This window comes from Ornithorhynchus anatinus, chromosome 1 (assembly GCF_004115215.2).
Source record: "Ornithorhynchus anatinus isolate Pmale09 chromosome 1, mOrnAna1.pri.v4, whole genome shotgun sequence".
Classification (NCBI taxonomy): domain Eukaryota; kingdom Metazoa; phylum Chordata; class Mammalia; order Monotremata; family Ornithorhynchidae; genus Ornithorhynchus; species Ornithorhynchus anatinus.
In genome coordinates, this window is record NC_041728.1 from 7,361,884 (window position 1) to 7,386,075 (window position 24,192).

The 24,192-nt window shown below is 47.7% G+C and overlaps 2 protein-coding genes across 3 annotated transcripts in view; one reads left to right on the forward strand and one right to left on the reverse strand.

The window, feature by feature from the left end:
• Positions 1–9,054, reverse strand: part of DHX29 (DExH-box helicase 29) — a 47,841-nt gene extending 38,787 nt beyond the window's left edge. The window contains exons 1-5 of one of the 2 annotated variants that reach the window (XM_029064025.2): positions 8,856–9,054; positions 5,983–6,056; positions 4,575–4,688; positions 3,844–3,973; positions 1,580–1,725 (exon numbers count right to left, since the gene is read on the reverse strand). In XM_029064025.2, the coding sequence (XP_028919858.1) occupies positions 1,580–1,725; positions 3,844–3,973; positions 4,575–4,688; positions 5,983–6,056; positions 8,856–9,039 (648 nt within the window). In that variant the 5' untranslated portion in view covers positions 9,040–9,054. Of the gene's footprint in view, positions 1–1,579; positions 1,726–3,843; positions 3,974–4,574; positions 4,689–5,982; positions 6,057–8,855 lie in introns of those variants that run through there. The other variant, XM_029064034.1, reaches the window with a different exon arrangement.
• A 420-nt stretch (positions 9,055–9,474) lies between these two features.
• The window catches only part of MTREX (Mtr4 exosome RNA helicase), a 96,987-nt gene continuing 82,269 nt past the window's right edge, over positions 9,475–24,192 (forward strand). Inside the window, exons 1-5 of the mRNA XM_029066383.2 lie at positions 9,475–9,748; positions 15,243–15,383; positions 16,906–16,972; positions 21,244–21,306; positions 22,259–22,371. Coding sequence (XP_028922216.1) covers positions 9,654–9,748; positions 15,243–15,383; positions 16,906–16,972; positions 21,244–21,306; positions 22,259–22,371 — 479 coding nt within the window. The 5' untranslated portion in view covers positions 9,475–9,653. The remainder of the gene's footprint in view (positions 9,749–15,242; positions 15,384–16,905; positions 16,973–21,243; positions 21,307–22,258; positions 22,372–24,192) is intronic.

Genomic DNA, 24,192 nt, shown 5'->3' on the forward strand with positions numbered 1-24,192 from the left:
CACTTAACGAATACCACCATTATTAGAAGTTTATAAAGAAGTAAGAGGGAGTAGGATGATTGGGAAGGCACATACAAATCTAAATATATGTGGCTGTTAAACTGTGCTGTATTACAGTCGCTCTTGGACAGAGCTAGGTGCTATGAAAATATCTTATCAGAAATCCAGTTGAAAGTTGGCATGGGAATTGCAGAGAAGACAAGTAAAAAAACACACTTCTAGGAAGCAAAGGGGCTGACACTACGCTTTGCAACAGCAAGACTCTGTCCTGAATGGAGCCAAGCCCCCAAAATTCTCTTGGCAGGATGGAGACAAAATGTTTTGTTCTTTTTTCTGGCTTTGATTTTCTCCCCTCCCGGAGAAGCAGGCTCACGTGCTAAGAAATCATCATCTAATGAAGCCGATGGGAAGGCAGACTACAGGAGTGGGAAATGGGGACCCATTTTGGGGTTTATTGGCTTAAATCTTAAGGACGAGATCTTAAATCTCCATTTGAATTTTCTTTTTGCATTCTTTTCACTTGTGCTCATGGATTAAAATACCAACATTATTATAATTATTAAAATATTTCCTAGCAGACAAGTGTAATTGGAGTTTCCCAGCTGCTCAAAGGATGTCCCTTTCAGATTCTGGCTGGATTTCACATCTCCTTTATTCCTTTCAAATGCCCGGAGCACTGAAGGGTTCCTTTCACTTCGCATTCTAGGTACTTTAGCAATGTGGACCCTGTCTTGCCAAATAAATGAGCCCCATACCAGCAACTGTTTTAAATGTGGGGTGCTCAAACTTTTTCATCTCGTAATATTATGATGTCTCCTAGCTCTGCGAGGAACTATTAAAACAAACCCACAAAAAAGCGTAACACTAAAAAAAAATCCACTAGTTGCTGAGCACACCTCATGTCTTGTCTCCTTCCAGGCAGCGCAGCAGATTTTACAGGTTAGAAAGGAGGAGTGTGGGATTTGGCGAGGGGCCGGGGGAGGTGAGGAAACTCAGAGGTGGAAAAGACAGTTCACCCCAATAAGCTGCACTTTGTCTTTGCCACTAAAAGGCTTCGCCATCTCTGACCTTACGATTCTCAAACATACCATCACTGCTCTTTGACAATAATAATCACAATTATGGTACTTGTTAAGCGCTTATTATGTGCCAAGCACTGCACTAAGCATGGGGTAGATACAACTGAATCCGGTTGGACACAGTCCCTGTCCCACGGGGGGCTCACACTTTTAATCCTGATTTTCCAGATGAGGTAACTGAGGCCCAGAAGTTAAGTGACTTGGCCAAGGTCACACAGCGGGTATAGGATGGAGCCGAGATTAGAACCCGGGTCCTTTGGACTTCCTGGCCCGTGATCTATCCACTAAGCCACACTGCTTCAGGGGCTGAGGATAGCGCGAGAACAGTCGAATACTAATGGTGCCAATGATATTTAACAGCCACGTAAAACGATGCTGTGTGGGGAAGGTTGCGGTGTGTGGAATTTGGATTTATCTAAAGTTTAACACGACTTCAAACTGGGCAGTACGCAGGTGAGTGAGCACGATGTGCTCTGACCTAGTGACTGGTCACGAGTTACCTTGGTCTCAGGCTCGGCTTCTTTCTTTTTGGTAGGGGGCGGCTGCGGGGGGGGAGTCGTCGCCCGCACCTGAGGAGCCCGAAATTTGGGTCTGCTCTTCGGTTGTTCTTCTTCAAACTCCTGACTGAATCCTTCGGGAAGTGCCTCTTGAAAAAAGAAAAGAAAAAGATTGGTGGCAATAACAACGGTTATTACTATTACAACTTCTAATATAATAACTAATATAACTTCTTCTGTGGCATTTAAGCGCTTACTATGTGCCGGGCACTGTACTGAGTGCTGGGGTGGACACAAGCAAGTCGGGTTGGACACAGTCCCTGTCCCACGTGGGGCTCACAGTCTCGACCCCCATTTTACAGATGAGGTAACTGAGGTCCAGAGAAGTGAAGTGACTTGCCCAAGGTCACAGAGCAGACAAGTGGCGGAGCCGCGACTACAACCCATAACCTTTTGACTCTCAGGCCCGTGCTCTATCCACTACACCCTGCTGCTTCCCTAATAATAATTAGGGTATTTGTTAAGCGCTCACTATGTGCCGAGCAGCGTTCATTCATTCGATGCATTCAATCGTAATTATTGAGCTTTTACTGTTTGCAGAGCACTGTACTAAATGCTTGGAAAGTACAACTCGGCAACAGATAGAGACAATCCCTGCCCAACAACAGGCTCGCAATCCAGAAGAGGGAGACTGACAACAAAGCAAAACAAGTAGATGGGCATCACTAGCATCAAAATAAACAGAATTAGAGATAGATACACCTCATTAATAAAATAAACAGAATATTTACAAATCTACACAAGTGCTGTGGGGCGGGGAAGGGGGTAGAGCAGAGGGAGGAGGGAGGAGGGGTGATGGGGAGGGGAAGAGAGAAGCAGCGTGGCTCAGTGGAAAGAGCACGGGCTTTGGAGTCAGAGGTCATGGGTTCGAATCCCGGCTCTGCCACCTGTCAGCTGTGTGACTGTGGGCAAGTCACTTCACTTCTCTGGGCCTCAGTTACCTCATCTGTAAAATGGGGATTAAGACTGTGAGCCCCACGTGGGACAACCCGATTCCCGTGTCTACCCCAGCGCTTAGAACAGTGCTCTGCACATAGTAAGCGCTTAACAAATACCAACATTAATTAATTAAGAGGAGCAGAGAAAAAGGGGGGCTGAGTCTGGGAAGGCCTCCGGGAGGAGGTGAGCTCTCAGTAGGGCTTGGAAGTGGGGGAAGAGAGCTAGTTTGGCGGACGTGAGGAGGGAGGGCATGCCAGGACAGCGGGAGGACGGGGGCCAGGGGTTGATGGCGGGACGGCTGAGAACGAGGCCCAGTGAGGAGGTGAGCGTACTTTCTTTTAATTAGTCTAATTTACTTTTCGGTAGCTAATGGGCAGGCAAAGCAAGTGTCTAATTGCAGGAGACTCCCTGCCTAGCAGGTGCTGTCACCTGCTGACCACGCTTTCTCAATCGCCATAGACTCTTTTGTATTTATTCATTCAATCCTATTTATTGAGCGCTTACTGTACGCACAGCTGTACTAAGCACTTGGGAGAGCCCCATGCAACAATATCAGAAAGGCACATCCGTGCTTTTCTTTCCTTAGCATGCCGGGGCTGCAATGCAATGGCCAATTCTGCTTGGGAGAATCCATGACTCCTGTTCTCAAATTCCACCCTGCCACAGCAGGTCTCTCCAGGACAGCCGCGTGGAAGGCTAAGGCCGCTTCGGAGGCCTTCCGGAAGTTGCTGCTGTAAAATGATTTCCGCCTCTGAAAAGGCAGCCAAGCTAATGCTGCTCTAAGTGTTGGAATTCTCAGTTGTTTTGGAATTCGTTCATTCAATCGCATTTATTGAGCGCTTACTACGTGCAGAGCACTGTACTGAGCACTTGGACTGTACAATTCGGCAACATAGAGAGACAATCCCTGCCCAATGACAGGCTCTCAGTCTGAACAACAGGCTCACGATATAAAGGAACAGCGAATTCTTCTGGAGACTCGGCTCTGTCCTCTTTTATTTACCATATTTGTATTTCTACAGTCAAATGGCGGCTTTTATTTACCATATCCGTAGTTCTACAAATGCCGGCTTTTATCTACCATATTCTTATTTCTACAGTCAAATGCCGGTACGTGGAACAAGGGTCAAATTTTGGAATCACTAAGGAGAGTAACCACGTGAACGAACAGGAAGGCCCATTTCTGAAACACACCCAGTACACAGAAAAGACCGCCACAAAGGCTTTAGATCTGTATTCGCCTATCACATCGCTACGATCAGGCTTACCATCTGGGAGGTTTAAACAAAGCCAGTCCAGGGCAGAGTGAAGATCACCTCCATACAAAATTGTATTTTTCATAGCTTCTTCGATGTCTCCGGTTTTAAAGGAAAATGCCTGTAAAGCCATGTACAAGTCCTACAGAAGGAAAATAAAAATTGAATCTGATAGGAGGAGTCAGGTCTATTACAGCTGAAAAGTTTCTTTCAATAACTGTCTTCTTCAGCTATAATCCCACTTTTGTTAGCTTTGTACTTCTCTGTGAAATACATGGTGATGATCCAGGAGATTGGGGCATTCGGAAGGGCTTTGAGAATACTACCTGTTGTTAAATCTTTCGTTTCAGAAATCTCATGTCTCACACTTTCACATCTGCTTGGCCATCACCTCCCCCATCTCTTGCTGAGGGACCTAGAGGCAGCAGAATCTCAATGGTGTCTGAAGTAACGGTAACAATAATAACCAAATAATAATAATCAAATCATAACGACGATAGTAGCAATGATGATTGTGGTATTTAAAGTTTACCTCAGGATGAAGAATGAAACTTTCCTTCTTTAGATACCACATTATGAGATTTATAGAGCCCATTAACGTCCTTCACAACATTTTAAACTTTATTAAAAAAAACCCCACACCATATTCAAAACCCGTAAGAACTGTCAAAGAACCAGATTTAAAAATTCTCCACTCGAAGCCAAGACGGGCAACTCTGAAAGGGATAGATCTTGTATGATACCTGTAGTTTTTTGGCAGTCAGTCGTCCAGAAATCATCCCTTTATCATTATTTTGCCTTTTATGCTCATTGATTACTCCGATAATTCTCTCCTCCAGTTTACTGTTAATCACCACCTGTTGGGACCAAGAAGGGACCACGCAGTAAATTAAAGTCAGGTAATCATCTGTCAGTGGCCTTTGTTGAGTGCTCACTGCGTGCAGGGCACTGTATTAAGCCCTTGGGAGAGTACAATGCAGTAGAATTGGTAGATATGAACTGTGATCTAATAAAGTTTATAATCTAGAGGGGAAGCCAAACATTAACATCAGCAGCAGAATATAAGGGTATGTACATAAGTGTTATTGGGGTGAGGGATCAAAGTGTTTAGGGGTTCTGACTTAAGTGCACGGGTGATGTAGAAGGAGGGAGAATAGATCATTTGACAAATAAAACACAAATATGGAATCGCCTCACTCCCACGTTTGTATTCCAGGATTCTCCCTGAAGCTCAGGTTGAAAAGCAATGGAAGGATGTGGGAGAAGACAAGGCAGGGCAACAGGGTAGATAACTAACCCCACTATACTCCTGAAGCTGAGACACATTTGGGCAAACCCATTCACATTCAAGTATTCGGCATGAACTTCAGTCCCCAAACAGTCTGAAAGAAATGAAACCGGACCTAAAAGACACCAGGCTGCCCTCTGTTAAAATGGAAAACCTAATTCTGTTCGCAACACCGGTTTTTACCTTCTTGGGGCTACTAATGCTCAAACCTACCAGATGCGTCGTTGCTACGATTCTGAAAAGTAAGCTCTCTGTGGGCAGGGGAACGTTTCTACCAACTTTGCTGTATTGTACTCTCCCAAGCGCTTAGTCCAGTGCTCTGCACACAGTCAGTGCTCAATTAAATGTCACTAATTATATCAACTGGGAAAAAACGTTGTGGATTATTAAAAACATTTTCAGGAAGGGAGATTTTTTTTTGTGGATTATTAAAAACGTTTTCAGGAAGGGAGATTTTTTTTTTTTAATCTACACCTGTAGTCCCAAATGCGAGGAATAAAATTTAAAAACTGCTTGGTTTAAAAATCTTCAATCTGACTTCTCAGGCATTTCCACTGACTATTTCCCACAGTACTAAGGCTAGGATTCAAAACAAAATAAGCAAAGAAATGCTGCTGCAGTGAGCAAGGAAACTGAGCAGCCATAACTCCTGAGTAATTTTAATAAGCCACCAGATCATCGCTCCAGATCATTACCTCAGTATACAAAGGTTTTGTGAACAATGCTCTTGTTGGTCAACCTTGTTTCCTATATGTCTTATTTGAGGGCCCAGAGGAAGATGGCACTTTCTTTTCGGCCACTGAAATCTTACAACAGGACAACCCTTTTACAAAACTGGAAAGTAAAATCTTAGAATCACTCACTTTCAAAATGGATTTATCCAGATTTGCAGGACCGCCGGAATCGTTTGCCGAATTAAAGCTGTAAATCTTTGGCCCTGTGTGAGAAGCAACACGTAGGTGACAATTCCATTAGAAATGTTATCTAGTAACCCCAAATCCACTTGATTTCATTCCCTCCAAAAAGGCTGGTTTTTTTATTTCAGCTCTTGCTTTGTCCAGTAATTAACACAAACTGGAAAAGTGAGTTTCTGCCTGAGATCACGATGAATTCGTTCAATTCATCAATCAGTGGTATTTACTGAGCGCTCTACTAATCTCTTGGGAGAGTCCAAGACAGACCTGATCGTTGCGCTCAAGGAATTTACAATCTACAGGTACTTGAAGGAGAAGGCGGTGTGGCCCAGTGGAAAGAGCCCAGGATCAAGTGTCAGGAGACCGAGGTTCAAACCTAGCATTGCAGCTTGTCTGTTGAGTGACCTTGGACAAGTTACTTGCTATCTCTGGGCCTCGGTTTCCTCATTTGTAAAATGGGGATTATTATTATCATCAAAAATAATAATGGTACTCGTTAAGCACGTACCATGTGCCAAGCACTGTTACAAGCGCTGAGGTAGATACAAGATAATCTGGTTGGACATAGTATCCATATCCCACATGGGGCTCACAATCTAGGTAGGAGACAGTAGGATTTAATTCCTATGCTACGGATAAGGAAACTGAGGCTCAGCCAATTGAAATTAGCTGTCCAAAGTCCCACAGCAGATAAGTGGCCAAGCCAGGATTTGAACCCAAGTCCTCTGACTCCCAGGCCCGAACTCTAGCCCCTAATAATAATAATAATAATGTTGGTATTTGTTAAGCGCTTACTATGTGCAGAGGACTGTTCTAAGCGCTGGGATAGATACAGGGGAATGAGGTTGTCCCACGTGAGGCTCACAGTCGTCATCCCCATTTTACAGATGCGGGAACCGAGGCACAGAGAAGTGAAGTGACTTGCCCACAGTCACTAGGTCACGCTGCTTCTCTAACTGCTCTTCCTCCTTTTCATTTGTTCATTCAATTGAATTCATTGAGCGCTTATAGTGTGCCGACTACCGTACTAAGCACTAGGAAGAGTCCAGCAGAAAAACGAACAGACATATCCCTGCACAAAATGAACTCACAGTCTGGGGGGACACAGACATTAATATAAGTAAATTACAGATCTATACATATGTGTTGTGGGCTACGCACGGTCCTAGGCACTTGGGAGAGTCCAAGAGAACAACAGACACATTCCTGCCCACAGCCTGACAATTTAAAGGAGACAAACATTAATATAAAAAAAATTACAGATATATGTGCATATGTATATAGATATACACACATAAATATAGATATACACACATAAATACATACACATATACACCCACACATACACCCACACACACACCTATACACACACACATACACACCCATACACACACCCATACACACACCTATACACACACACACACACCCATACACACACCTATATACACACACACACACCTATATACACACACATACACACCTATACACACAAACACCCATATACACACACCCCCATATACACACATATATACACACCTATACACACACACCCCCATATACACACACCCCCATATGCACACATATATACACACCTATACACACACATATATACACACCTATACACACACGTATACACCTACACACACACATATATACACACACATACATATATATACATACATACATATATAGTGTTTGTTGTGGGCAGGGATTACCACTCTTTACTGTTGTATTGTACTTTCCCAAGTGCGTAGTACAGTGCTCTGCAATCAGTAAGCGCTTAATAAATACGACTGATTCAATGAATAATAATTCCAGTATTCATTAAGCGCTTACTGGGTGCCAGGCACTGAACTAAGCACCGGGGTGGACACCAGCAAATGGGGTTGGACGCAGTCCCCGTCTCACGCGGGGCTCACAGTCTCCATCCCCATTTTCCAGATGAGGCAACCGAGGCCCGAGAAGCGAAGTGACCTGCCCAAGGTGACAGAGCAGACAAGTGATGGAGGCGGGATTAGAACTCAGGGCCTTCTGGCTCCCAGGCCCGGGCTCAAGCCACTAGGCTGTGTTGCTTCCCTCTGAATGAATGAGTGAATGAATGAGCGAATGAATGAGTGAGGGAATGAATGGAGTGAGTAAGTAAAAGAGTGAGCCTGTGAATGAGTGAACGAACGAATGAATAGGTGAATGGAGTGAATGAATGAATGGAGAGAGTGAACACGTGATTGAGTGAACGAATGAATGAGTGAACGAATGAATGAGTGAATGAATGAATAGGTGAATAGAGTGAATAAATGAATGGAGTGAGTGAACAAGTGATTGAGTGGATGAATGAATGAGTGAATGAATGAATACGTGAATGGAGTGAATGAATGAAGTGAGTGAACTAGTGATTGAGTGAATGAATGAATGAACTAATGAATGAATACGAGAATGGAGTGAATGAATGGGTGAACGAATGAATGAATACGTGAATGGAGTGAATGAATGAACGGAGTGAGTGGGTGAACAAGTGATTGAATGAATGAATGAGTGAACGAATGAATGAATGGAGGGAGCGAACAAGGGACTGAGTGAATGAATGAGTGAACAAGTGATGGAGTGAACATGTGAGTGCGTGAATAAATGCACCAGTGAGTGAATGAGTAGTTGAGGGAAGGAATGAGGGAATAAGTGAACGAATGAATGAGTGAATGAATGAACGAGTGGGTGGGTGAATGAGTGAATGAATGAATGAGTGAATGAATGAATGAACGAGGGGGTGAAAGTACGAGTGAGTGAACGAGTATCAGAAGGCCGGGGTGGGCGGCGCCGCGCGTTACCTTGCTTGGGGCGGGGGTCCTTGGCGGGGGCGGCGGCGGCGGCGGCGGGGGGCCGGGGCGTCGTCGGCAACGTCTGCGGCCCCGCTCCGGCCCGCGGCCCCTCGTTGTGCCTGGCGGCCGACAGCGCGGCCCGCACCGCCCCCGCCCCCGCCGCCGCCCGCTGCTTCTTGTTCTTGCCGCCCATGGCCCGCAACGCGCCACTCCCGGCCCCACTCCCGGCCCCGCACCCGGCCCCGCACCCGGCCCCAGCGCCAGCAGCAGGCCGGACCCCAGCGCCCCACGCCCATTGGCCCGCCCCACGCCCGCCCCGCCCCGCCATTGGCCCGCCCGCCTCCCGTCCCGCCCCGCCATTGGCCCGCCCGCCAGCCGTCCCGCCCCGCCCCGCCATTGGTCCGCCCCACGCCCGCCCCGCCCCGCCATTGGCCCGCCCGCCTCCCGTCCCGCCCCGCCATTGGCCCGCCAGCCGTCCCGCCCCGCCCCGCCATTGGCCCGTCCTTCACAAGTCCCGCCCCGCCATTGGCCCGCCCTCCGCCCTCCCAGCCCCCTCCATTGGCCCGCCCCCCCTCCCTTCCCGCGAGACCTCCGGACCCTCCGCGAGGCCGACGCGGCAACAGATCGAGGCCGAAAGCGCGTTCTTTTCCTGTCCCCCGCCGGCCACCGTCCCCCTTCCCCTCCCACCTTCTCGCGAGACGTCGGGGTCCGGCGGAGCACGAGGCAGGCGAGGCGGAGGTGTTTCGTCCTCGGCCGGCCTCCGTCGTCCCCGTGGGGCCTCCCGCGGGCGGGCGGACGGGCAGCAAGATGGCGGACGCCTTCGGGGACGACCTCTTCAGCGTCTTCGAGGACGACGCCGCCAAGAAAGGGAAAGGCCCCGCAGAAGCCCCCGCCAAAGCCGGGTAAGGACCGGCCCCCCTTCCCCCCCAACCATCGCTCTAATAACTACCATTATTATTAACCACCCGGGAGCGCGCACACTGCGCTAAGCGCTGCGACACGCTCCCTGCCCCACGTGGGGCTCAGGCTCCTAATCCCCATTTTCCAGACGGCAATAATACTGTTAGGATCTGTTAAGCGCTTGCTCTGTGCCGAGCACTGTTCTAAGCGCTGGGGGAGACACAGGGTCATCAGCTGGTCCCACGTGGCGCTCACAGTCTTCATCCCCATTTTACTACCACTACTAATAATGTGTTCGCCCCCATTGTTATTAATAAAAATAATAATAAATGCCACCAATAAATACTTTGGGGTTGGGGTGAGGATTAAGGTGCTTAGAGGGTACGCAGCCCCAAGCACGCCGGAGTGAAAACATCGATTCAAGTGGTAAAATCAGTGGCAGAAACGTGATTAGGGTAGCCCTGTTGAGTGTAGGAGTAAATCAGTCGCATTGTTTTGTATCTAACTCGGTGTTTGAGCGCAGGCTGGGCCACAGAAAAGACCAAACAGATACAACCGTTGTTATTGTTGTTTATTGATAGTAGTGACCTGAACTATCTGCTTGGTAAGTATTCATTCATTCAGTAGTATTTATTGAGCGCTTACTATGTGCAGAGCACTGTACTAAGCGCTTGGGATGAACAACATGGGATGAACTAAGCCCTTTGGGCTTACGGTCTAATCGGGGGAGACGGACAGACGAGAACAATGGCAATAAACAGCGTCAAGGGGAAGAACATCTCGTAAAAACAATGGCACAGCACCCTATATATCCCTCGCCCACAAAGACATAGAAATATTCGCAAATGGTGGAGTCAGGATAAATAAGATTGAATGTCCAATTATGTATGTGTGTGTCTCTCTATATTTGTACACGTACATAAAGATGTACACACATAGAGAGACTCACATGCACCTATATAGAGTGACACACACACATCCATGCACGTATATGTTGCTGAGGATGGGCATAAATAAGTAGACGCCTAAGTGCAAGAGGCAGCTGAAGGGTTGATAAGATGTGGAAATGCTGCTAAATTAGTCAGGGGAGCTTGTTGGAGGAAGGTGGGATTTCGGGGGACTTTGAAGGTGGAGAGATGTGAGGTCGTGTGAATTTGTTGAGAGAAGGCGGTTCCCGGCATTGGGGACGGCCACCAGCGAGGGATCCCAGGCGGCAAGACAAGAGCGGAGTTTAGGCAGGTGGTGGCCTTGGCAAGGGAAGAGTGAGCTGGGAAGTAGCGGGTTAAGAGAGCTCAGAACGGGTGGCGCTTATTGAGTGCAGAGCACTGTGCTAAGTGCTTTAGTGCTCAATAAATACTGATTGTGATAATGATGGAATCAGTAAAGATGGGTGCTCACAAGGAGCTTGCAGTCTAGATAAATAAGACTGCAGAGATAAATAAAGAAGAAGTAAATCAGTAAGATTCATAAGCCTTAAAGCCATTGGGAAGGAGTCTTAGCTTGGGCCTGAGGGAGACGGGCACCTAGTGGAGGGTTTGGAAGAGGGGAGACCTCTCGAGTGGCATCTTCAGGAATATTCATTCATTCCGTCGTATTTATTGAGTGCTTACTGTGTGCAGGGCACTGGACTAAGCTCTTGGAAAGGACAATTTGGCAACAGAGAGACAATCCTTACCCAACAACGGGCTCACAGTTTAAAAGGGGGAGACGGACAACAAAACAAGTAGACAGGCATCACTACCATCAAAATAGGTAAATAGAATTATAGATATATACACGTCCTTAATAAAGTAAATAGAATAATACATAGGTTCAAATCTTCACAAGTGCTGTGGGGCGGGGAAGGGGGTAGAGCGGAGGGAGGGAGTTGGGAGGAGGGGAGGAGGAGCAGAGGGAAAGGGAGGGCCGAGTCTGGGAAGGCCTCCGGGAGGAGGTGACCTCTCAGGAGGGCTTTGAAGAGGGGAAGAGAGGGAGTTGGGGGGATGTGAGGAGGGAGGGCAGGACAGGGCAGAGGGAGGACGGGGACCGGGGGTCGACGGCGGGACAGGCGCCAACGGGGGACCGTGAGGAGGCGAGCGGCACCAGAGGAGCGGAGTGTGCGGGTTGGGATGGAGAAGGAGAGAAGGGAGATGAGGTAGGAGAGGGCAAGGGGATGGGGAGTTTTGAAGTCAAGAGGGAGGAATTTTTGCTTCATGCCAAGGTTGATAGGCAACCACTGGAGGCTTTTGAGGAGGGGGGGTGACATGCCCAGAGCGCTTCTGTAGAAAGGTGATCCGGGCAATAGAGTGAAGTATAGACTGAAGAAGGGAGAGGCAGGAGGATGCGAGATCAGAAAGGAGGCTGATGCAGTCATCCAATCAGGATATTATGAGAGATTGTACCAACAAGATAGCGGTTTGGATGGAGAGGAAAGGGTGGGTCTTGGCAACGTTGCGAAGGCGAGACCGGCAGGTTTGGGTGACAGATTGGATGTATGGGGTGAATGAGAGAGCAGAGTCAAGGATGACCCCGAGGTTGCGAGCTTGTGAGATGGGAAGGATGGTAGTGCCGTCTTCAGTGACGGGAAAGTCAGGGAGAGGACAGGGTTTGGGAGGGGAAGGTAAGGAGCCCAGTCTTGGATATGTTGAGTTTTAGGTGGCGGGCCGACATCCAGGTGGAGACGTCCTGGAAGCAGGAGGAGAAACGAGCCTGAAGGGAGGGGGAGGGGATGGAGATTTGGGTGTCGTCGTCGTAGAGATGATAGTCGAAGCCGTGGGAGCGAATGAGTTCACCGAGGGGGTGAGTGTAGATGGAGAACAGAAGGGCCAAGAACGGACCCTTGAGGAACTCCAACAGTTAGAGGCTGGGACGGGGAGGAGGAGCCCGCGAAGGAGACCGAGAATGAACGGCCAGAAAGATGAGGAGAACCGGGAGAGGACAGAGTCCGTGAAGCCAAGGTGAGATAAAGTGTGGAGGAGAAGGGGATGGTCATCAGTGTCAAAGGCAGCTGAGAGGTCGAGGAGGATTAGCATCTAGTAGGAGCCATTGGATTTGGCAAGAAGGAGGTCATGGGTGACCTTAGAGCAGTCTCGGTAGAATGGAGGGAATGGAAGCCAGATCGGAGGGGATCCGGGAGAGAGTTGGAGTTGAGGAATTCAAGGCAGCGAGAGTAGACGACTCATTCTAGAAGTTTGGAAAGGAAGGATAGGAGATGGAGCGATAACCGGAGGGGGAAGTGGGGGTCGAGAGGGGTTTTTTTAGGATGGGGGAGACATGGGCAGGTTGAAGGCAGAGGGCAAGAAGCCATTGGAGAGTGAGCAGTTAAAGATAGAAGTTAAGGAGGGGAAGAGGGTGGGGTGAGAGTTTTTATAAGGTGAGAGGGATTGGGGTCCGAAGGACTGGTGGAGGGGGTGGCACTTGAGAGGAGGGAGGAGATCTCCTCTGAAGATACAGCTGGAAACGATGGAAAAGTAGAGAAGGGGATTGAGAGCCGGGTGGATGGGGGCGGGGAGGGTGACTTTGGGGAATTCAGACCTAATGGTGTTAATATTCCTAATGAAGTAGGTGTCCAGCTCATTGGGGGTGAGGGATGGAGGAAGGGGAGGAACAGGGGGCCTGAAGAGGGAGGTGAATGTCCAGAACGGTCGACGGGGGTGATGGGCATGGGTGTCAGTGAGGGAAGAAAAATCAGGGAGCAGCGTGGAGTCTGCACTGAAGGAGGGGAGAGGTAGGAGTCATGGAGATAAGCTAGGAACCCAGTCCAGTCCCAGTATATTAAGGGTTTCAATCGGGGTAGTGGTTGTATTGATGGAGAGAGCGGAGTAGATCCACTAGAATATTCTGAAGGAACAATTAGCTGGTTTTAGCAGTACACTGAATGTAAGAGGAGAGTGACAGTGACAAGTCTTTGTTGCTGTGATTTTCTTCCGAGAAGGAGCGTGGCCTAGTGGACAGAGCAGGGGCCTGGGAGTCAGAACGACCAGGGTTCTAATCCCAGCTCCGCCGCTTTTATGCCGTGTGACCTTGGGAAAGTGACTTTGCCAAGCCCTAGTTGCCTCACCTGTCAAATGGGGTTTAAGACTGTGAGCCGCGTGTAGGGACACGGACTGTGCTGACCTGATACCTTGTATCTACCCCAGCGCTTAGAACGGTGCCCGGCACAGAGTGAGCGCTTAACAAACACCGTTAAAAAACCGAAGAATAATAACAAGTCTGGGGCCTTAAGTTACCGGGAGAATTATGATGGTGGTGTGAAATAGTTCCTTGTCTACAAGAAGCTTGCTTGCTCATGGAGGAGACAGACAAATATTGACAAAGAGAGTAATCAGAATCAGTAATTGAATAAACATACACAAATTCTGAGGCTGTGTAGGGAGATAAGTGCTTAGAGCTAGAGATACCCGATGGGTCTTACACAGTGCGGGGGCCTGGGGATTTTAAACAGCAGAAGCTTAAAGCTGGGGCTGGGGAAACCGAGTGAGTCATAGGTGCACAGCTTGCCACTGGTCAGCTGGGTTTGGGTGGCAGGCGATTTTTAGGGAAAACGTTTTAGGCAGAAAATCACCCAAAACAGCATTAAGCAATAGATGGAGTGACTTTTAAGGCATTTCGGCTCACATCTCAACATTTGTAAGCCTTTTTCGAAGCCCCTTGCCCCCTGTTGTAATTATTATTAATATTTGGGGATTACATTAAGTGCCTTAAGAGACTACACGTACGGAACTTGTGCCACCGACCACGTTTACAGCACTGCGCTGAACGCTCGGGGGAGCGCAGTACAAGAGTCTGCAGTCACTTTACCTGACCACAGTGAGCTTACAGTCTACTTTTCCCTTGCTGGTTTTCCCTTCCCATTTCAGTTAAGGCCCAATGCAAATTGTGAAATTCTTTCATTAGTGTAAATCATTTAGCCCGAGGAATGAGCAGATTTAGAAGTATGTAAATCATCATTTCAAAACCGTGGTTAACGTCTGAAATTCACAGCTACGTACTGATCAGGAAATCACAATGACTGACCATCTTGTACTTTGTAATAAAGCAAGCTTTATTTTGAAGGGATCTGTTTGAGAAAATTGTGGTGTTTGGTGTGGTAGGAAGAGGTTTGGGGTATTATAAGGCCAAAATGGTCAACAGATGACTGAAATGGGAATTCAGAAGTACCTGAATTCAGAAATGTACCTAAGTCATATATCTGGGTCATGCCATTAGCAAAAAAAGCCAAGCCGTTTTGAACTTGAAGCCAGCAAAGCTTCAGAAATATTTTCAGGCCTGTTCCAGTCACCTGTTTATGTGAACTTTCTTTCAGGTAAACCTGAGGGACAAGGACCGTGTCCGATTCCCACGTGTGGATTCTCGCGCAGCATTTAGTAAAGTGCTCTGCACGCAGGAAGCGCTTAATAAATACCATTACCCGTTATAAGTACATTAGGAGACGTCCCGCACTGGATTCAGATAATTATAAGATGCCAATACACTGTATTGTAAAGTTAATCCTAAATTCCAATGCGTATTTTTCAGTAAACGGGCAGAGAGCAACTCACAAGCAGGACCGGCCAACAATGCAGGGAAAAACAAGAGGGAAACGGAACTCGACAGTACGGATGACGCCATTCTTGTAAAGAAACCCAAGATCGGAGATGGATTATCGGAAGACCTGAGGTAAGATCGAGTTTGCTGTTCATGCCAAGGCTGCTTGACATGACGGTTTTAGCACGGGGTGGAAATAACACCTCAAGGCCTCCCTCCTGCCTGGAACTCCCACCACTCCTTCATATCTGAGAGACCACCCCTCTCCTCCATCTTCAAAGCTCTGTCTCCCCTAATAAGTCTCAGTGGAAAAGAGCCCAGGCTTGGGAGTCAGAGGTCATGGGTTCGAATCCCTGCTCTGCCACTTGTCAGCTGTGTGACTTTGGGCAAGTCACTTCACTTCTTTGTGCCTCACTTACCTCATATGTAAAATGGGGATTAACTGTGAGCCTCATGTGGGACAACCTGATTACCCTGTATCTCCCCCAGCACTTAGAACAGTGCTCTGCACATAGTAAGCGCTTAACAAATACCAACATCATTATTATAAGTCTTCCTTGACTAATGGCTCCCCCCTCCCCCCACCATATTTTTCTTCTATTCTACATCACCTGTGCAGTTGTCTTACCCCTTTTTAGCACTGTGATACTCCCCTCCCCCCCACCTTCACAGCACTTAAGTACACTTCCTTTATCTGGAATTTATTTTCGCACCATAGGGTGTAAGCTCCTTGGATAGGGATATGCCCGCCTATCTCTTCCAAGTCGGTAGTACAGAGCTTTGCACAGAGTTAAGCTCAATAGATATCGTCGATTGATAGGTAGTTCAGTCAGTGGTGTTTATTGATGCAGAAGAACTGTGCAGAAGAACTGTGTTGGGTGCCTGGGAAATTACAGCCGAAGCAAGACGTGAGTTTCCTGCCCTCAAGGAGCTCCCTAGCTGATGATAATTTTGGTATTTGTTAAGCGTGTAGTGTGGGCCAACACTGGGGTAGATACATTATAAACAGGTTCAGTCAATCAGTGGTATGTATTGAATGCTTTTTTATGTGCAGAGCACTGTATTAAGCGCTTGGGAGAGTAAAGTAAGAGGCAGCATGGCCTAGTGGAAGAAGCAGCATCGCCTAATGGGGAGCTCGGGTTTGGGATTCAGAGGACGTGGGTTTTAATCCCGGGTCTGACCTTGTCTGCTGAGTGACCTTGGGCAAGTCACTTCTGTGCCTCAGTTTCCTCATCTGTAAAATGGGGATTAAAATTGTAAGCCCCATGCGGGACAGGGACAGTGTCCAACCTGATTACCTGATATCGGATACCAGTTTTCAGAACGGTGCTTTGCCCATAGTAAGTGCTTAATGAATGCCATAATTATTAATTATTAAAATGCAATATAATTAGCAAGAGACATTCCCTGCCCGTAACTGGCCTCCGGTTGGAGGACAGAGTCCCTGTCTCACACGAGGTGCAGTCTGAATGGAAGGGAGAAAAGGTATTTCCATTTCACCGATGAGGAAACTGAGACCCAGAAAAGTCAAGTAAGTTGCCGAGGTCACCCAAAAGGCAAGTGGCAGGGCAACCTTGAAATTGAATGTGAGAATGTCATTTTAGAAGATAAGAATTTTGAAATCATCAATCGAATGACTCTTTAAAAAATTTAGTTTGACAGACTTGATGCCTCGAGTCAAGGTTCAAGCAGTTGAAACCGTTGAAGGCTGTACACATGAGGTAAGTCTACAAAGTCTGCGGTACTTTTATGTGGTGGCATTTTCTTATAGCCTCTCTGGTTGCCAGAAATGGTATCCTTCACTCTCCTTAGGTAGTAAGTATTCCTTGTGGGGATTTCCTGACTTTGGTCCCGGGGAAAGAACAGGCAGTGGTCTGGGAATCGGGGGATCTGGGTTCCTGACTCGGTTCTGCCTGTGGAGACCACACCAACAGTTGGGTTGGCTTCTGACCAAAGTACCACCTAGGACATTTCATGAGGCGAGAGGCCGGCAGGATTCCTGGGAAATGACCGGCTTACGTGAATGTCGAAGCCCGCGGCGGCAACTGTGGCCAATGCTTGCCCCGCGAGACAGCATCGGCGCGACGCGGGGCTCACTTGGGCCATAAATGGGCCTCGTGTGTTTATTACTCTGCCCCCGTTCTCCTGGGTTGCACTCCTGCCCGCCTATTTACTCACTGTACTCTGGGCTGTAGCAGGCACACGGCCGACAAGAAGAAAAGCCCCCGAGGTCTCACACGGTTCTTCCCCGTGGACTCTCGGACCCGAAGCGTCGGGACCGAGGCCCGTCCGTCGCCGCCCATGGGATCTTGCATCAGACGGAGGACAGAGGCGATTTTAAAATAGTTGTATCACGGGACGTGGAGAGAAGGGGAACAACAGAGCATCTGGAAGTCAGTCGTCAATACGTTCTTCAGATCGGTGGGCGAACCTGTGCGTCTCAGAGCCTACCTGTATTAGAGGAGGAGGCAGTGCCTCTCAGAGATAGAGATAGAGGCATTCACATGTGTAGAAAGAAGACTGAAGAGAATTGCTCAGGGAGTGATACACGCCGGGAGGGGGCAAGAGAATGAATAAATATATGTTTATATATCTATATATAGATATAAGCTAGGTATGAGAAGCAGCGTGGCTCAGTGGAAAGAGCCTGGGCTTTGGAGTCAGAGCTCATGAGTTCGAATCCCAGCTCTGCCACCTGTCAGCTGTGTGACTGTGGGCGAGTCACTTAACTTCTCTGTGCCTCAGTTACCTCATCTGTAAAATGAGGATGAAGACTGTGAGCCCCACGTGGGACAACCTGATTCCCCTGTGTGTCTACCCCAGCGCTTAGAACAGTGCTCTGCACATAGTAAGCGCTTAACAAATGCCAACATTATTATTATTAAACTAATCAGATTGGACACGGTCCCTCTCCCATATGGGGCTCACAGTCCGAATCCCCGTTTGACAGATGAGATAACTGAGGCCGGAAGAGACAAAGTGACTTGTCCAAGGTCACCCAGCAGACGTATACACGTATATAGCAGTGAATGTGCTCAAGGAAGCAATCTAGGCCTACTCAACACACAGGCATCCAGTTAAAGTACCCAGGCTCAATCCCAAGTAGTCAAGAAACGTGTCCTTGACGTAACCCAAGGCCCTCAGGACCATGCGAGGAGGGCAGGTTCTGGAGGTGAAGGTTGGAGGTGATTTTGACTGGGATGGGCCACCACACCCTTTCCTCAGGTAGCGTGAGTCCTTCCTCCTGATTGGCGCCCACCTGACGGCTCAATACAGTGCACACCCACAGCCAGTGAGGCCGGGCGTGACTGACCGCTGAGCGGCAGAAGCAGTGGCTGCCTGAGCCAAGAGCGGGGGGGCGGGGATTGACTGGACCTTCTGAGCAGCAGAGTAAGCACCGCCATCTGATCGTATAATCACCGGCTAAACAGCCTGTCCTTCGCCCTTCCCGGTGGGAAGAAGTCTAACCACTGGGTCGACGCACTAGATGGTAGGCTACTGTCTCAGGAGTCAGTCCCGCCTCCGCCGCTTGTCAGATGTGTGACCTTGGGCCAGTCACTTAAGTTCTCTGTGCCTCCGTTACCTCATCTGCAAAATGGGGATGAAGACTGAGCCCTACGTGGGACAACCTGATTACCTTGTATCTACCCCAGTACTTAGAACACGCTTGGCACGTAGTAAGCGCTTAACAAATACCAACGTTATTATTATCATTATTACTCTTAATAAGCTCCTTGGAGGCAGGGATCATGTACCAGCTCCCTTGTATTCTTCCAAGTGCTTATAAGGTGCTCTGTACACAGTGCTTAATAAATACCCACCGATTGCTTGACTGACCCACCTAATGACTGCAAATATCCCTCGTCCTTAAATTCCCTCCCCGTACCCAGCACAGGTCGCATTAACTGCAGCCCAATAATTTACGTCTTACCTTGTCCCTTCACGTAAATAATTGAGTCGCTGTCATTTTGCTCACTGAGGACAGGAAACGGGCTTACCACCTCTGTTGTACTCTCCCGAGCACATGGTACAGGGCTCTGCACCACAGTAAGCGCTCAATAAATACCATTGATGATGATTTAAAAACAGAGAAAATTGGGGGCCCTAATGAATCTGTACCAACCTCAGGCGGCCCCCAGAGCATCTGAACTTTTCTTACTACTAAAGTAGCTCCAGCCTAGCGTTCATTTATCGCCTTTGATTTTTACACGGCGCTCTTACGCTGCTGGCTTAGCAGCAGGAGGCCCCGGCTGGAAACGAGACTTGGTTCAGATACATCCTGGGTCCCTTGGGGAGCACAGAGCCTGGGAAGGACCCAAAGTCCGAGCAAAGCCTGACTGGGAGTGTTTTCTGTTTTTTTTTCAGTGGTATTTGTTAAGCGCTTACTATGTTCCAGGCACTGTTCTAAAGGCCGGGGTAGATATAAGCTAATCAAGTTGGATACAGGCCCTGTCCCACATGGGGCTCACGGTCTGATTCCCCATTTGACAGAGGGGATAATTAAGGCCCAGAGAAATGAAGGGACTTGTCCAAGGTCATACAGCGGACAACTGGGCGGAGCCAGGATTAGAACCCAACTCCTTCTGACCCCCAGGCCCATGCTCTAGCCACTAGGCCATGCTGCTTCTCTAGGCCACTGTGGCCCGTTCCCATCTGGTTATTCTCTTCCAGCTCTTAGTGTGATACTCCGCACACACTAAGCTCTTAAATCAATACTGTCGCTGTCCCATTGAAGATCTGAACCGGAGTGGGACCTCACAGATAGTTTGTGAGTCTTGTGGACAGCAGGCAAAAACTGGGATGCCAATGGGGTCTAATGTGGAAAAGAGGGTATAGAGATCCTTTTTGGGACATTCAATTTTAAGCTTTTCATTGTAAATGAAAAATTCAAAACTGTGTGGGCGACACAAACGCAAAGTAAAAAGAAATCTCGGACAGTAGCTATATTCTAAGTTCAATAGTATTTATTCAATAGTATTTATTGAGTGCTTACTATGTGCAGAGCACTGTACTAAGCACTTGGAATGTACAGTCGGTAACAGAGACAGCCCCTGCCCTTTGACGGGCTTACGGTCTAATCGGGGGAGACAGGCAGACAAGAACAATGGCAATAAATAGAATCGAGGGGAAGAGCATCTCATTAAAACAATAGCAGATAAATAGAATCAGGGTGATGTACAGCTCATTAACAAAATAGGGTGATGAAAATATATACAGTTGAGCGGACGAGTACAGTGCCGAGGAGATGGGATGGGAGAGGGGGAGGAGCAGAAGGAAAGGGGGGAGAAGAGGGTTTAGCTGTGGAGAGGTGAAGGGGGGCAGTGAGGGAGCAGAGGGAGAAGGGGAGCTCAGTCTGGGAAGGCCCTTGGAGGAGGTGAGCTTTAAGTAGGGTTTTGAAGAGGGGAAGAGAATCAGTTTGGCGGAGGTGAGGAGGGAGGGCGTTCCGGGACCGCGGGAGGACGTGGCCCGGGGGTCGGCGGGATAGGTGAGACCGAGGGATGGTGAGGAGGTGGGCGGCAGAGGAGCGGAGCGTGCGGGGTGGGCGGTAGAAAGAGAAGGGAGGAGAGGTAGGAAGGGGCAAGGTGATGTAGAGCCTTGTAGCCTAGAGTGAGTTCAGTTGTTGTAGTTGAAATGCCAAAATTGACTTGAGTTCAAGTGAACATGTGGATTCCTTGGGAAAGCTTCGAAATGCCAGAACTGACTTGAGTTCAAGGGAACGTGCTGGTTCCTTGGGAAAGCTCCAGGGAATTTTCACAGTGGCTCGGACTCCACAGGTGGACTTATGTCTGTCTCCCGGTTTGTGTTTTCTTCTCACTGTTCCGTAATGTGACGGGGTGGCCGTGAGGATGGTGAGGTGCTCGTTTTACAAAAGAGCTTGTGTTTTAACTAAAGCGGATGGTAACCTTTTAAAAGGTCTGGTTTTCTGTGAGCAAACAGACTCACTCCCTCAAAGAATTGTAACAGGCTTCTTTCTATTTATTTCTTTGGCCAGGTTGCCCTTCCTGCCGATGAAGATTATGTAGCCCTGAAGCCAAGGGTTGGAAAAGCTGCAAAGGTCTGTGTGAATCATTGCTTGGGAGCGATTGTATTTCTCAATCTGGCATGATTTGCCGAGATGGATAGTCCAGATAGTCCTCAAGGAAACTGATTTTCCAGAGACTTGTCTATATAGAATGAACTATTAGACTGATTTTCCAGAGACTTGTCTATATAGAATGAACTATTAGGTGTTGTTTCTCCTCTAGTATACATAATAATAATAATGATCTTTGTTAAGTGCTTACTACATGTCAGGCATTGTTCTGTACCTCATGGGGCTCACGCTCTTAATCCCCATTTTCCAGATGAGGTAATTGAGTCACAGAGAAGTGAAGTGACTTGCCCAAGACCACACAGCCGACAGGTGTCGGAGCTGGGATTAGAACCCAGGTCCTTGTGACTTCCAACCCCGTTCTCTATCCACTAGGTCACACTGCTGCTCTCAACGGTCAGCAGTGTCAGCTTTTCACTTTGAACATGTGGGTGAATTTGGGGTGGCTTGTAAAGGGGAGCAAAGGGCTGTGCTGAGCGCTTAGAAGAGTACAATGCAACAACAAATAGATACATTTCCTGCCCAGAGTGAGCTCAGAGTCTAGAGGGGGAATTGAATTGTACACCGTGTAGAAATCTTACATTTTCAAATGGCTCATGTGCAGTATTTTAATTGTGGTGTTTATCGGCTTAATTTCAAAGACCACAAAAGTTTTTTTAAGCTCGTTCTAAGCCTCTGCCTCATATTGTGGGTTAGGCGAATATCAATTTTTTGGTGGTCTGCCTACTCAGGAGAAACTGATTCGTACCAAACATCACACAGTAGACATGAGTAGGATCTTCAGAGTGAATCTTGGGAAAGAATTAAGATCATGCAAAAGGTTTAATCGGGTGTAATTTCAGAAGTTCTAGCCAACAAGGAGGATCTGTTACTCAAGAAAGAAATGTATTGTGATGCAAATATTTTGTCTTTTCAGGAATATCCATTCATCCTTGATGCTTTCCAGAGAGAAGCCATTCAGTGTGTAGATAACAATCAGTCCGTTTTAGTGTCTGCACATACATCAGCCGGGAAAACCGTGTGTGCCGAGTGAGTAACTTAAAAAAAAAAAAAGCACAAAAACTTCAGAAAGGAAGTTTCTGAAAGTCCCACAGTGAGGCAGATGCCTTAGCAAAATTAGCCTCAAACTTTCTACCCTTTCAATTTGGTCTAGTAAATTTGGTCTAGTACCCCTTAAGTTTGGTCTAGTCCAACTTTAGATATGCGGATCCAGAAAGGGCGTGGCTCAGTGGAAAGAGCCTGGGCTTCGGAGTCAGAGGTCATGGGTTCGACTCCCTGCTCTGCCACTTGTCAGCTGTGTGACTGTGGGCAAGTTACTTAACTTCTCTGGGCCTCAGTTCCCTCATCTGTAAAATGGGGATTAAGACTGTGAGCCCGACGTGGGACAACCTGATTCCCCTGTGTCTACCCCAGCGCTTAGAACAGTGCTCTGCACATAGTAAGCGCTTAACAAATACCAACATAATTATTATTATTAAAGGGCACTTGCCGTGTTAAAGGGGAGCACCGAAGAATCCTATCTAAGCTATCTTGGGACATCCCTACCCAAACGCACCCCCAAAATGCAGGTTCCAGGAGAGATCTTGGAATCCAGGCCTGCCATGGCTTCCCTCGAGGCTCGTAGTGTGCCCTCCCCCGCCTCACCCCATCTCCTTCCACCTTCTCTAGTCTGAGAATGCAGTCGCGGTGGTGGGCTAAAACCAACCTCCTACCCAGACAAAAGACCTCTGGCAACATTTACTGTTGCATTTGCCATGTATTCAGCATTTGGCTGAGCACTGCGATCTTCAGGTGTCAACATTTAGAAGGAAAAATCTAAAAGATTTCTTCCATTACAGTCTTATTTTCCATGCTTTAGAGGTTTTTTGAGTGCCTGCGAGTCGTCTGTTGAGTCAAGTGAACGTGCAGATTTCTGCAGTAGTAACAGTAGAAATCAGAAAATGCTACTAATTCATTGCGACCACGTATTAAATTTCCCAGGATAGTCCAGTATTCCACAATGTACTATGTAAATTGTTTTTACACAGAGGGCTCCAAATCTGCACCGCTGGAAGCCTGAAGGTTTTGTCAAGTAACCAAGTTAAGAATTAAATGCTTGGAAATTGGCCTCTGAATATCCGGTTGTGCAGTTCCACCATGACTCTATAATCCTCTTTCCAGTTCCTATTCTGGGGACGTTTTACTTGCCCAGCAGCTGACAAGGAATGCCGTTTTGCAGGGAATGGACTTCGTTTACAGTCTGCGTGATGAGGCAGACTTCCCCACCCAGTGGTATTTATTGAGTGCTTACCGGCTGCAGAGAACTGTTCTGAGTGCTTGGAAGACTATAGTAGAAATAAAAAGCACAATCCTTGTCTGGGAGGAATTTAGAACAGAACAGAGAGACAGACCCAAAATTACAGTTAGGAAAAAGAGAATGGAAAGATCAGTGAGGAATTTGCATTCAGTAAGCGCTCAATAAATAAAATTGGTCGATTTGAAAATTTTCGAACCGCGGAAAGTTTGCTGGCCAGCCAAGCTTGCAGATTTCTCAGCTTTTAGGCCGAAATCTTCAAATTCAATAGAACTGCCAGGTGCCTTGACATGTGTTGTTTGTGAGTTTTTTTAAACCTTAGTGGTTTAGAAGTGGGTAGAGTGAAGATATTTTTTAGGGCTCTGATGATTGAAGCTTATAAGGAAAGCACTTCAGAAAGGAAATGGAAAACGGTGAGCCTAATAGGAAGAATGTAAAGCTTGTGTTTAGAAACATTTAAAATCGGTATTAGAGTAGGATGGAACTGGCTACTGTACAAATGAAGGGCTTTCCAGTTTCCTGCCTCATTCCGGGACTAGATGTGTCTTTAAAGCAGG